At 41.7% G+C, this 15,343-nt stretch overlaps 1 protein-coding gene across 1 annotated transcript in view; it reads right to left on the reverse strand.

The window, feature by feature from the left end:
• Positions 1 to 15,343, reverse strand: part of vps37d (VPS37D subunit of ESCRT-I) — a 33,769-nt gene that overhangs the window by 15,160 nt on the left and 3,266 nt on the right. The window contains exon 2 of the mRNA XM_063895503.1: positions 10,002 to 10,173. Coding sequence (XP_063751573.1) covers positions 10,002 to 10,173 — 172 coding nt within the window. The remainder of the gene's footprint in view (positions 1 to 10,001; positions 10,174 to 15,343) is intronic.

Raw genomic sequence — 15,343 nt, forward strand, 5'->3', positions numbered from 1 at the left:
ATCAAAGCCGTCTCCACAGTAATTATGAAAGCTTGTTTCTTAATTCATATCCTAAACACATTTTCTATGTTTGTCCTTAAAACAACTTCATAATTGCCCTCATCTGAGGTACGTCCATGGTTATTTTTCCACATTCAAACAAAACATAATGACATATTAATGGATAATGATAAATGTTAATTAGTTGCATCTCCAATATTACATAAGAGAGAAGAGATAGATCCTCCTATGTAAAAATATCAGCGTTAATTGGATTCATTCCTGGTTAAACATCATCCACTGGTCTCATATTACAGCCTCTGCAGACTGGACCACACAAATCAAAACATGTTTATACATCATGTTTTCCAGCTGTGACAGGTCGGGAGTCATTAGATAAATGAAGAGCGCGTTCCCACAACAAAATAATCTGCCAGGAAGCAGAAACCCTGGAGCCCGGCTCATCAGAATGCTCTGTAGAGAAGCTACCCTACATCGTGTCGACTGCAGACACCAAACGATGTGACAGCTATCGTCGCTGTGCAGAAACCTCTGGGCAAATAGCTGATGTCGACGCGTTAACGGCTACGATAAAGCTAGCCGAGGCCTATAGTGAAACGCGAGATGGAGTACAGGAATTATTCACGGATTGCAGAGAGAGAAAAGGAGGCTCTCGCTTCTGCTAAAAGTCTTAAAGGTGTCTGTGATCATGCCTCTTCTAATAAATACTATTTAAAGGTGAGCCGTCATGAAAAGATGCTGAGAGTTCTACAGAGGTGTGAACGCAGGCACTTCCTTTCTTCTGCTCCTTCTTTAAAACAACTACTTCTGTCTCTTTGCATGTGTACAACAGGAGGAAGGCCCCCGAGCAGAGACTGTGAAAAGGTTTGCTGTTATCCACATTTGTACAATTCGTTTCATTGAACTACAAAGGCATAGAAAAGACACAGGGCCCTTCTTTTTGTAAGCGTGAAGTGCGGATATTTGGCGCTACATCACAATGTGTAAAAGGGCTGGAGTGGAATATTATTTAGAAAGGAGGGTGTGGTGATATAATGCTCATTTTCAGGTCCATATTTGTATTTTGGGCCTCTACTGTGATGTGTTTGCAGCATATTTACATGCACAAAAGCTATACAACACACCACAGGGAAGCTAAAACCCCTAAAAGCATAATAACCCCCCTTTAAATGCACTCCTCGCTATGCTGCTCACATCACTGGTCTCGTAGCTCGGCATGACAACAACACTTGTCAAATTTAAAAAGCTGCTTCGCCAGGAAATCATGTTGTCTGGACGGTGCAGAGCAGCTCAAAACTGCAGCCAGAGGCAGAGGCTTAATTAGTGCAATGACGAGGGAATATTTCATCTATTCTTCTGAGGCTGCGTTCAAACAATGCTGTCCCAGTCATAATCAAACACAGCTTGTAAATGGTTGCATTTAGCAATAACCTGAACCATAAGCTGGAGCTGGAATGAAAAAATAAAGGTTTTATACAAACGATCTTTAAAACATACAAAGCTTTGGTGAAGTCTAGTCGTCTATGTGCATGTCCCTAATCCTGTAAACAAGCTCAGTTATCTCAAACTTTAATACATAAATAAATAAACGTCATGTTGTTCATACAGTTATAAGCACTGTGATGCATTTTAAGCTGTTCATCAGATGTTTGATGAGCGCCGCTAATACAATACATCTTCCGCATAAGCACGCAGGATACACAGTCATAAGACACCAGTGCATTGTGTGTGCTCACTAAGTCGCAGCTAGGTGTCATTTGCTTTTAGTTTAATGAAGGTAAACATAGTGTGTGTGTGTGTGTGTGTGTGTGTCTGTGTCTGTGTCTGTGTCTGTGTCTGTGTCTGTGTCTGTGTCTGTGTCTGTGTCTGTGTGGCACTACACTATGACGCCTCACTTCTAAAACCAAAGGTCGCAGACTTCGTAGCACATCTGATCTGAAGATGCCTGCAGGGCTTGAATGAAGTGAAGAGGAAGCTTTTCATAAAGCATAAATCAGCTGCAGACAACACAGAGTATAATAATCACTCATTGATTCAGATCAATCCCGGCTTTAATCACATTCATTATCTTTTGATGCCTTTTTTTAAACAACTCTACTGGTTGAGGGTCTTCTTAATCCATTACTGCAGCTTGTTTGGTTCAATGGGAGCCAATCAGATCACGAGAAGGAGAAGCTGGAGGCACTTCTGAGACGTCTGCAAGCGTGTGTGAAAATGTATGCCGATTTACTGCATGTCAAATGACCAGAAATGTCAGTGACTTTTCCTACAGTGTCCAATCTTGCCTCTAAGCACAACAGATTTCCATTTTTCATGCCTGACCTGCCGCTCACATCGTCTCCGGTCAGAGGCGCTGAGATAGATCAGTGCGACTGACTGATGGAGCGTCAGCTGGAAACAATCATGGAGATCCCGTCGTCGATAATAATGTATATTTATCCACTGTACTGAATAGTTATGAGAAATCAAGTGAAGAAATTCATTCCAATGTGCCGGGCAGGCTGCTGATTATACACAAATAGGTCATGGCATTACAGATGGGGCCTTGCAAGGGCATGATGTATCCGGCGAGTCAGCAGTGAATTACAAACCCTGTAGCACTGTGTGTGTGTGTGTGTGTGTGTGTGTGTGTGTGTGTGTGTGTGTGTGTGTGTGTGTGTGTGTGTGTGTGTGTGTGTGTGTGTGTGTGTGTGTGTGTGTGTGTGTGTGTGTGTGCGCATCACAGCAACCTGAGAGGCTTTGACTTGCACCCAACACAAGTGTGATAACGGGTTCACAGCTTTGTGGGAGACGAACTGAGTGTCACTTTTTTCACAGTCCATTCATGAGTGTGAGCTAAACGGCGCCCCCTGAGAGACCCAACGTTTGCTTTCACAAGATATCAATATGTTTTTTTCCCCCCCACACACCATCTCATCCGCGTGGTGTTTCCTGTCAGTCAGACGGAGCGATGGGCACCATGAGATCCTTTTCCTTCTGTAGTGGCTTAATGATCTTTGGTGCAGCTCATGGGATTATGCCGGCTTTAATCAGCTGTCTGATGCCAGGACTCGTGTTTCTACCATGAGAAGAGCTATTCTAACAGCTTTATATTCTGTCTTTTTCAAGGATTCTTTGCAGCTTTTATTCCCATTTGGGAAGCGGACGTTCCTGCACACTTTCATCCATGTGCTATTGTTGATTATGGGAGGACTGGGTGGGATTTTCCATCTACTTCACCTTAAATAAAACCCTACTGTGCAGGTGCTTTTCTAAACAAGTAGGAATTGCATTGGTGCAGCAATTAGGGCAAAAAAAAAAGCTTATTTGAATCTTAATTTTGTACTTTAAGGTCATACCATTAATCTGTTTGCATCTCACTTATCTATTATTACAAAGAGCAGTATTTTACCTGTAGCTGTGCAATATGACGATTAAGCCCTTTATGAACCCGGATGCAATACATGAATTTACAGGATTAATAGTGTCTACCAAATAAGGACCTCATCTGCTTTAATAAATGATATACAAACATATAGACAATCTTAAGCCACATTTCAAAACATGCTTTCAATTCAACTCTGAAAACATCCTTTGAATATTTTGCAGCATCGTCCAGCTCATGTCATAATGAAAACTGTGGCTGTGTTTACTCAGCTGTAGCTAATCAAAATTCACTCTGTCAGGACAACAACCGGTAACTATGCTCTCCGCATGCCGATGTCTGAACTGTTTACACTTGGACAAAGACGGGTTTTGCAGCAGGCAGACCGAGTCCCCCGTTAATCTTCTTTAGGCACAACATAGTATCATGGTTTTAAGCTGATCACATTAAAAGCTGTGAATCTGGAGCGCCAGTGAAGAGCTGTCAAAACACTGCCAGACGAGACTCAACCAGCGGTTTATCACAGCTACAAGGAGGGAGAAACTCTACAGCTGCTGTTATAAAGTGAGTGATTAGTGTGAGAAGAAGTGTGTTATTATGTAATACTATGAGCTAAATTGGTCAATTTGGACATTTTGAGAGGATGGGTTTAATTATCTCAACAACAAGAAACTGCATTCATGTAACCCAACTCAAAGAAGGTAATAGAAGGAAAGCATACTTAAGAACATATACTTACACTGGTCGTAAAATCATTGGTGCAGTGATGATATAATTTTGTCAGTTCTAACAAAACATGGCTCCCACGACAAAAAGCCCGTGGGATTTGGAAATGTTGCAGAAACATTAGCTCTGTGGCGAACCAACTTCTATGATATGTCCACCTTTTGTTTCACAGGATAATCTTTCATAATAGATGAAGCATAGATGTAATGAGAGAAGTAAAAAGCTAACATTAGGCTATAAAGGAACTACAGCACGGTCACATGACTTCACGTCACCACCGCTAAGCTAAAGGAGGCTAATGTTGGGCTATAAAGGAACTACAGCACGGTCACATGACTTCAAGTCTCCACCGCTAAGCTAAAGAGGCTAATGTTGGGCTATAAAGGAACTACAGCACGGTCACATGACTTCACGTCACCACCGCTAAGCTAAAGGCGGCTAATGTTGGGCTATAAAGGAACTACAGCACGGTCACATGACTTCACGTCACCACGCTAAGCTAAAGGCGGCTAATGTTGGGCTATAAAGGAACTACAGCACGGTCACATGACTTCACGTCACCACCGCTAAGCTAAAGGCGGCTAATGTTGGGCTTAAAGGAACTACAGCACGGTCACATGACTTCAAGTCACCACTGCTAAGCTAAAGGCGGCTAATGTTGGGCTAGTAAAGGAACTACAGCACGGTCACATGACTTCAACGTCACCACCTGCTAAGCTAAAGGCGGCTAATGTTGGGCTATAAAGGAACTACAGCACGGTCACATGACTTCACGTCTCCACCGCTAAGCTAAAGGAGGCTAATGTTGGGCTATAAAGGAACTACAGCACGGTCACATGACTTCACGTCACCACCGCTAAGCTAAAGGCGGCTAATGTTGGGCTATAAAGGAACTACAGCACGGTCACATGACTTCACGTCACCACCGCTAAGCTAAAGGAGGCTAATGTTGGGCTATAAAGGAACTACAGCACGGTCACATGACTTCACGTCACCACCGCTAAGCTAAAGGCGGGTCGTCTCATTTAGACACTTGTTTTTAAATTCCCCAGTGGGGTGTCATATTTTAGATCTCTTTAGCTTATATTAAGAACCAAAAACACATTTAAAAAAAACCTTTGACCTCAAGTGAACAGGACGTGATAAACAGCGGACTTATTTCTGGGTTTTAGGAATCTAATTTAATACAGTAACACACATAAGTGATATATTCCTCAAATCATACAGCCATTATAGCAACACTTCCCGCTGCAAACACAGGATCTTGTTCAAACAGACACCTCAAGCCTAAAATTGTCTCAACTGGGTCTCAAACCCCCGAGGCTTTGATGTAGTAGACAGAAACTCACTCCTACTGACTGTAAAAGTGAATCTGACCTGACAGAAACACCTCATAAATATCTAAAAGCAATCTGCTACTCAAAGTGGAGAGACACGCAGAAACATTTAGATCTCTTACATCCTTAAAAACCCACAAGTTAGTGTAATGGTTTATTCAATTCTGAATATGGAAAGTCCCAAACAAAAAGCTTGGCTTGCTAGACAACATGTGTACTTCAGCTGTGAAGCAGTTAGCTGGGCTCCCACAGGAAGTGAATATAAAAGCCTTCACATTCACTTAGTCCTGGTATGGTGGCAACAAACAAGCTCATAATCCTATTTTGATGACCGCACCCAACATCAGAAATGTGAGAATGAGATAAAACACGAGCAGTGGTGTAGAAGGGAGCTCAGAGGATGTCCTCTATTTGTTCTGAACTAGTGGGTGTGTGCAGGATTTACTCTGTGGTCGGCTGGTTAATTGTCCTATTGGATATTATATTTCAGGTTTGTTTAGTCCTTTCATGCTATTTTATTGCCAAACATGGTCTGGCAAATGGATTTCAGGAGAATTGTAAGAGACATAACTCACATAAAATATCCCGATTGTAGTGATTGGAATATCTGTTAAAAGGAAACGTGTGAAAATATAGTCATCTGAAAGTTTTGTTTCAGCCCAGTCTGCTCTGATTGGTTAGCTGGCTGGCTCTGTTCTGATTGGTCAACTGCTTAGAGATGTCCCGCCCCCTAGCCTACAATGTGTCAAAGCGCTAGGCACTAGAAGTGTGAGTGTTCCATAGTGATGTCACTGTGTTAACGAAGTAAACAAAGGAGGCATTTCACACTTCCCAATGGAGGGAACACGGGGATTTTAGTCTTTGCAGACCATTTACATGCACTAAAACCTATAGAACACACTACAGGAAAGGAATAAAAGGATAGCAGGGCCCCTTTAATAAAAATAATGCACAGATCGTCTTTAAATATCACACTATAATCATTACAGTGAATAATGTAGGATCCTTCTCTCTAATATCCCGAAATCAAATTAGCATTTTTCTCCTTGCAGCCCTAAGTGAAACAGCTGAAAACATTTGGCGTCAAATTATCCGCCACAATTCACCTACAATAGTACTGACTTAATTGATGCCAGAAGTTGAAATCAAGGCTGTGCTTACAAAGCTGACACATGGTGTTAAGTTGTTACAAACGCATGCCTCCTTTTCATGTTTAACGAGCAGGAAAAGAACATACTGTATGCGAGACTAAAAACAAACAGCAGCTACCGTAAATATTGTGGCTACAGTGCGTCACGGTCGCCTGAAGCCGCTGTCACCTGAAGTAACGGTACAGTAAGCTGTTTATCAATGAAGATACATCTGAATCACTTGGAGAAAAGCTAGAAAGAAGCTCTTTGATTCGTAGTTTGTGTCACCAGAACTGACAAGTGTGTGTGATGTTTTAAATAGCCCTGTGTGGCTGTGCCGGAAATATCCCCCTGTGCTCTGATTGTGTCAACATTTGACCTATTATCCATCACAAAAATAACAAATAGAGACCACAAGACATTAAAACATTGCTTGCCAGCATTGCTTTTTATCTGTACGTGTCTCAAAGTGACAATTTCTTCTTTTAAGAGGTCAGAAGATGTTAAAATATTTCACTATTCACTGACTCTTGGGATACAAAAGCATGTCAATTATGTTACGTTTTATTTATGGTTTGGTTTCCAAGCCTTTTAGTACGACGGACAGAGAAACACACGTTGGTCTTCTGGTGATTTGAAGCACAAGGTAAGACACGTGTACCCTATTAAACGTCACATTTAAAAAGATTAAAGCACAATCTTTCCATAAAACACCAAGTTCTTTTTTCCCTGGCATTCAGTGGAATTGTGCAGATGTACAATGTCAAAGACAAAGGAGGGTTAGATGTATTGAAGTTATTTATTCAAAACAGATGGAAATATCTGAGGTTTTAATCATTTTATCAGCTTGAATATTTGTGTTTTTTGTTGTTTATAATAAGATGATTTGCCTCTCCACCTCCCTAATACATTCCTGTGCATCCATGTTTACTGACTGGAGGGGGAAACTGAAACTCAAAGATGTCAACATCAATTTTGACTAATAAAAAGAAAAGGTTGGACATGGAGCAAGTGCATGAATCTGTGCAGAAATAAGATCCAGTGCCAGAGGTTTTTAAAATAAGCCTGCACTGATGCACGGAGCAGGTTTGTGTAAACCTAACCACACCCAGGACTCTAGTGTCAGATTCCCGCACTCTGTACGACCCGCCATTGGCCTCCAACTTGAAAAATGTCACTGAAAACAAACCCTGACAGCAGGCCCATTATTCTTTATTCAGATGTTTAGATTTTAGGAGCACGGTCTGAAACAGAGGGTTGCTTTAAACAGGGTCACCTTTGTGTGTGTTTATCATTTATCTCCAAGTTTAAAAACAAAGTCAGCTCTGGCGATTAGCATCTCGGCTAGCAGAGGGAAATAGATGCCGAAAGTATTTGTGAGAAACTGTCTGGAGCAGAGGTTTAGAAGCACTCAAGGTCTAAACTCCACCTGGGGAACACAGCGCACTCTGCCAGATCTCTCCGGATGTATTAAACAATGCAGCTGTCCTCCTTGATCCACTCCAAACACAAGTCTCTGTGATAACTCATTCATCCTTTTTCTTTTCTTCTCCCTTGTTGCAGCAAATAAGAATCAGATGTTTTGCAGAGGAAGCACAGACCCCCACCCATCCTGCGTTGCTGGGGAGGAGGGTTAAGCATCTGTGTAAAGCTCACACACACACACACACACACACACACACACACACACAACAGGAAGTTTAACATTCCTCCTCACTTCCATCACTGGCCGGCAGCTGAGGCTGTGCAGCACAACATCTCTTCATTAAACCACAACCTGGGCCCCCTGCATAACAGCTAAACACTCAGCAGTCATAAATACGCAGGCATGGGGAGTAACATGTAACGGGATCATCAGGGTACTAAAAACGGCAACTGTATTCCCTCAGAGTTACATAACTCAAATGTGATTACCGTTATTTTCCTAAAATAGGGATTACAAGCAGGATCACTGTGATATTAAAACCCTACAAAGATCATATAGTGTTTGTTGTGAAGGATCAGATGTTCTCTCTCCTCTGTGGGCTAAAGCTTTAAGTGTGAGTCTATACGCCTACTGCCTGAATCTGTGGCCCTAATCATCTTTCTTTCAAAGATTCCGACTTTTTGTCTCAAATTTCGACTTTTTTCTAAATTCTCATTCTTTCCCAAAATGATGAGTTTCAAAATGTTTATATTTTTCAAAAGATACCAATTTGTTCTCTGCAAGTTGTCCTATAAATACAATCATTTGTTTATACTAAATATCTTGGTTTAGAATACATTTTTTAATTGGTAATTTAACAGACTACATTTTTCAATGAACCCTCCCAACCCTGTAAATGAGTAACGGTTGACATTGGAAATTAATGCAGCAGGATTTGATGTTATCACCTGCTCTTGGCTCGGCTTTGCACCCTGGGAGGAGTTTTTCTAAAAGCTCACACCATGAGGCTTACATTTATGAACCGAGGCTTGAGGAGACATCCTCTGCTCTATAGCCTCTCCGTCAAAAAGCATGACTCGCCCCAAACAAAGACAAGGCCCCTTTCACCCCGCAAATTCCTTGACAACTGCTGCAAGCTTCCTGCTGGCATTTGATATGCTCCATTTCGTTCCCATGACCAGAAACTCCAGTCATGCTGAGGCTTTTTTCGCTGAACGGTTGAAGGCTCGTCGTCTCGCTGACACTCTGAAGCCTCTCTGTTCTCTGATGTGAAACGTCCCTTATTCTCTGCATCAGCGAGGAGTGTCACAGCGCATCAAATCTGATGGAATTTCTCCCTCTGTGTTGCAGAGCGTGCAGTAAACTGTACATTTCAGCTGTGGGAGACTGTGGTTAATAAGCTTTAAGAGGATAGGATGCAAACTTTTCTTTGGTTTTATTCTTTTGGTTTGTATTTGCTGAAGTTTACATAAAACCATAGAGAGCTCTGTGCTGTTTTAGATAGGACTACAACAATAGTCTGATAAAGGTCATATCTTAAGGAATGCTCCAGCGTGTAAAGATAAAGCGGGTCAAAACTGATTGAATTCCTCTCTCGGTGTGGAGTAAAGTCTCTATGTTGCTGCAATTACAAAAGGGTAAGACAACAAGGAGCCACTGTGGGATATTCTGGGTAATTAGCTTTAAGTGTTAAGGATGCAAACTTTTCTCCAGTTTTCTTCCTTTGGTTTGTTTTTACTGAAGTCTCCATAAAACCAAGTCTCCATAAAACCACCACCCGAGAGCTCTGTGGTCTTTCAAGAAAATAAGGAGTGAAACAATAGTCAGAAAAAGGTCATATCGTCTGAAAAATGGCAGCTTTCCAGTGCTTCGCTTCACTTCCCATCAGCAGGGCCATATTTACCCGTCCAGTCCTGGAATCTGAACCAGTGACCTTGTCATTGCAACCACACTCCTCATATGAAACCAGAACCATCAACCCCCCCCCCCAACCCCCGCCTTCTCTTTGTCAAACTCACCGAGCAGACTCTGTTTTTCCCAGCATGTGGTTGCCAGGTTGGACAGTTCCCGGTATTTCTCCGCCAGTTGGAGTTTGCCGTTATTAAGGCGCGGTTGACGGGCAAGACTCTCCTCCGCCACGCTCCGATTGGTCGTCAGCAGCATCTCCCGGTCCACCTGCAGATCCTGAAACTGAACAGGAGCACAAAGTCAGTGGACTAGTCTTTCATGCATTTGGCACAGCTGTTCTGTGCATGTTGTCACCTTTAATTAAAATTAGACTTTTATTTTGAAGGGCACTTTTTCTTACCCTCTTTCTTCTATAATTTCCTGTCAATAAAAACTGTTTTAATGCAGAATTTTAAATTATTGTTTATTTTTCTAATTTTTACTTTTCAATTCTCTACTGTTTCTTCAAAATTCTCACTTTTCCCCCCAAAAAAAATCAAACTTAAAAAAAAAAATCTAAGGTTTTTCCAAAAAATTCAGATTTGTTTTTCAAATTTCGACTTTTTAAAAATTCTCACTTTTTTCATCAGGTAGAGACTTTTATTACCCTGTTTCTTATATCATTTTTGCTCCATAAAATGTGTTTTAATGCAGAATTCATTGGCTTTTCTGCAGACTGTAATGTACTGTGTGTTATTGGAGGTATTGCATTGTTTTTATTTAGACACGGCACGCAAACCACATTTCCTGTCTTCTCTTTTGCTATTTTTAGTGCCATCTTCATTGTTGTTTCTATTACATCTTCATCTAACAGTTTGCTATCACCATAATAAAGTCATACTGTTGTATGGGAAGTTGTGACGGACACCTTTTCCTGACTTCTTATATACAACCTCCTCCTGTTTGTGGAGGCACAGAGGGACATCCTGCAGGAGAGAGACCCCGAATGTGTTGTTTCTCTACAATTACAGGAAAGTTCTGCCGCAGTAAATAGCTGAAAGATAATCCCAACGGTTCTTGTTTCCTTTACAGCACAGAGACAGACCCACTGCAGCTGCAAGAGTTCACACACCCTGAATCCCCCCGAGTCGGGAGGGAAATCACTGGACTGTTTTCTGTGTGTTTAACCCATCGGGAGCTTCTGATACAGCAAGTGTTTGAATCACTGTTCAAGGCACACTACGTTAACTTGTACTGCTGTGGTGCGTCATATAGGTTTTGGTGCATGTAAATGGTCTTCAAAGGCCAAAATCTCCCCAAATGGACTCCTTTGTTCACGTCAGGAACATAGTGACATCACAGTGGAATCCTTTGTACACATGGTACGTGAGTCTAAGGGGCGGGACATCCCTAAGCGGTTGCCCAATCACAACAGAGCCGGCCAGCTAACCAATCAGAGCAGACTGGGCTCTGGTTTCAGACAGAGGGTGAAAAGAGGTGCTGCAGTGCAGGCAGTATGAGAAACATAAAGAGCTTTCTGAACATTACAGCATGGAGACATCACAGTAGAGGAGGAAATTAGCAGAATATGGCCTCTTTAATGTCTCCTAAGGATTCATTTAGTTAGCTACCAATTTTTTTTAGCAAATGCGAGTTGATGTCAACTTAAAATATTGACAATAGTTTGAAGAAATGTGGAGCTCTGTGTTGCCAGATCTTGCGACACTTTGCTGATCTCGAACAAAAGTAATTTCATTCAGATTTTTTCTTTTGAAAAATGCTATTTTAGTGGCAGAATATTCTGGGAAATGCTGTTTGATATTACCTGTGATGAACATTGTGAGGTAAAACTGGTCATAATCTGTGTTTCCAAACCCTAACCCTCTCCCATTGGAGTTAATAGACATGCTGCTATTCTCCTTAAGGCCGTGTCGAAACCAACTTGACACAGATTCAGGAAATTGACTCTCGGTGCGGTGTCTCTTTTCCAAAACACTATTGGATTACACTAATGTCCTTACAGTCACAGGGCTGCTTCTTAAACCACTGTCACCATCAATAGTCCAACTAGACTTTGACTTTGAAAAGCCCAGGCAGACAAAAGAGCTGAAGCAGGAAACAGAAACTGGGACTATATTTACTTCAGTGACCACTTTGCCGTAGGATAGGTCATAAACTGTTAGTCACCTGAATGGTCTCAGCCTTGGTGAAACCTACGTGACACAGATTCAGGAAGTTGGATGTCTCTTTTCTCAAATGTTGTTGGATTACACTGGTGTCCTTCCTCTGCTTATTAAGCCGCCGGCAGCATAGTAGTCAAACTAGACTTTGATTTCTGAAGAGCGCAGACAGACAAAAGTAGGAAACAGAAACTGGGACAAGTGAACACAAGTCTTTTTGGCAGCATCTCCCTAAACACACCTGTCCCTTTCTGTTGTGATAGTAATGATCTGTAAGGGATACAAACAACATCAATCACAAGACACCGACACCTCTTCCCTGATATCAACTGCTGCCTGTCAGTTCACGACGTTAAAGTAGGGCACGTTTTGTAAACTGCATTATATGTGTCTTTGAAATATCAATTTCTGGTCGAAGTCAAAGCATGTTGGAACAAAACCCTGAGAGCATTTGTGTCTTTGAGCTTGAAAAGTGTGCTATTTTATGGATTGTAAAGGGGATTTCAACACTTGGGTAAACAAATATATCAGTGACTGGGGTCTCGAGTGTGTTTACTCATGATAAGGTACTTTAAATAAATTAAGCAGGCTTTAAAATGCAGCAAGTGTCATTTTTAGATTGTTTTTTAGGCATGTGACGATGCGTCCTGAGTAATCTCAAATAAGGTTATCATATACTCCTTATGCAAAAAAAAAAGGATGAATAAATAAGTTTGAAAAGCTTGTGAGGATAATGATGATACAGATAATGGACAATCAATATGAAGAACTTATTGTGAGCGTTTTTTCATCCAGAATGACGATAAAATCCTACATGGTCCCCATCTATAAAGCATGTACTGGTACTTTTATGGAAAGGATCCACTGAAATACAAGCTGCGGCATGGATCCCCACTGACACCTAATTACATTCAGTAAAACTTAACAAGTGGAAACCCTAAAAGTACTTTATTTTGAAAAGGTCCCAATTCGATTTTGTATGGCTTCACCATGCTGATAGAGAACTGGTGGTCTGGGTTTGCGTACATAGATATATATGACGCTGCAATCGCTGTCACTAGACCATAAGAAAGCTATAAATTATTAACCTAATGCCACTCCCATCGAGTCTCACAGAACAATACTGTGACGGCATCGCTGCAAAGAAACAGTTGGTGTTCCAGACGCTGACACAAAGACACTATGCGAGCTGCCAAACTCTGAATCCTCTTGGACTGTCCCACCAAGTCACAGCATTCCCAGCCGGATACTTTCCTTTGCTCAATTGCTTTCTTTCAGCAGTCACTCATTTAGAGCCCGAGGGCATCTCCATTGAGCCCAGTGTTGTACGACGCATCTGTCTCACATTTAACGGGTCGTCAAAAGATGCACGAGTCCCAAGTTCAGAGGAATTTGTAGAATGTGCCCTGTAGTCAGAGGTGGAGGAAGTACTCAGGTTCTTGAACTTAAGTAAAAGTAGAAGTACCAAAGAGTAGGAATACTCTGCTACAAGTCAAAGTATTGGCATCAAAATATACTTCAAGTCTCTCAAAACTAAGTAAATGTACTTAGTGACTTTACACCACTGCCTTTAGTCCAACAGAAACTACAGATCTGCTGTCCCTGCGAGGATAAAGACAACTTGTTTCAAAGCGCAATCATAAGTCACATTTTCTTTGAACAGGATTCAGAACAGACTCCCCGCTTCCTGCTTTGGCTCACCCACCGCCCCGCTCATCATGCAACAACGGCTGCAGTCTGCAGGGAAGGCTTTCTTTGTGTTTTGATGCACGGGCAGTAAAGCCGAGCAGACAGTGTTTACTATCCCTGACGAATGACACTCTCTGAGCTCTAAAGTGTCTAAGTTCTGCATCGGGGTGGGGGGACGCCAGGAGCGACGAATCGGAGGAGCCGCTCTGTTGTTTTCTGTGGTTCAACAAGTCCTGACCGCATGAAATCCAGTAAAATATGTGTTGTACTTTCATCTTAAATGAGGCCCGAGCTTAATGAGGTTCCTGCAGAATCAGAACGCCATCATTTTAACATTCAGTCTGAGGAGAAATTGACGGGTAGCAAAACAATTTTCCATGAAAGAGAATTATACATTTAACACCCGGCCTGAGAGAAAAGAAGGGCCAGCTTGATATCGCTCTTTGCTCCATTTGGGAGTTTGAAGCATCTGTGATCAATATTTTCATAAAGACTCTAGATCAAACAGATGTGTGCAATGGGAAATGGGTCTCAAGAACCATCTTTGCACTACATGCTCAGCATCAAACAACATTTACTCCAAGTTATTACCATTATAGAGACGAATGAGTATTTAGAAGCTAACAGTCCGATTTTTCTCAAGAGCTGGAGGAGAAAAAAATCAATCTAAACCAGGAGAGGAAATATTGCACATTGAGTTTAGCTTATTATAAAAGTTATTTTTAGAGGTTATAATGAGGGATTTTTAGCTGGTCTGCCTCTGTCAGACTTGCTGTTTTCTCCTGTATGCAGTGTTTAAGCTAGCTAATTGGTTGCTGGTTACATTTAATGGATAAATACAAGAGAGGTATTATTGTTCTTTAAATGTCGTCTAACAACAAGCAGTCATACAAAGAATTTGCCCAGATAATAGTCTCCAAATGCTAATTGAACCTGGAACTCTCGGATCATAATGTTGGTAAGAGTATTTTGAACCTGACCAGGCTTTTTACACAAGCTGTTGTTGCTTCTTGTCCATTTTGGATGACTTTTTAATACCTCAGTTTGCTGCTGTGACTCTCAGAATGACCTCCTTTTACTGGTGTTTCTTGACATTTCGAATCGTTGCACTAGAAATCTCATTACCTGACGTGCAGCTTGTTCAGCGTGCAAGTTATTAATGAGAATATAAAGAGCGCCGCACCAACCAGTGCCATCAGCAGTACTGTGAATCATCACGAATGGGTAAACTCATTTGGTTTACATAACATTCATCATTATTAACATGAGATTAATGAAGCGTATACGGCTTCCAAGAGCTCGTATGGAGAGGAGACATGTGAAACCAGCCAGCCGTGATGACATATAGTACACGTTTTAATAGATGCGATGTACAGTACAGGAGGCTCGGAGACGGGCTGCATGTCCTCTGAACAAACACGGGCTCTGTAGTATTAGTTCATGAAGGACAAATGGAGGTCTGGATAAATAGTTGCTAAAACGCCCCCAAGCCCGCAACGCTCTGATCCCAGGAGGGTTTTTTTCAGCGGGGGTATTGTATGACCTCTTGGTGAGATCCAAACACTGCGGCTCCATCAGGTTTCAAATGTCACAGCCTGGTCGCC

Source organism: Eleginops maclovinus, chromosome 11 (assembly GCF_036324505.1).
Source record: "Eleginops maclovinus isolate JMC-PN-2008 ecotype Puerto Natales chromosome 11, JC_Emac_rtc_rv5, whole genome shotgun sequence".
NCBI classification, from domain to species: domain Eukaryota; kingdom Metazoa; phylum Chordata; class Actinopteri; order Perciformes; family Eleginopidae; genus Eleginops; species Eleginops maclovinus.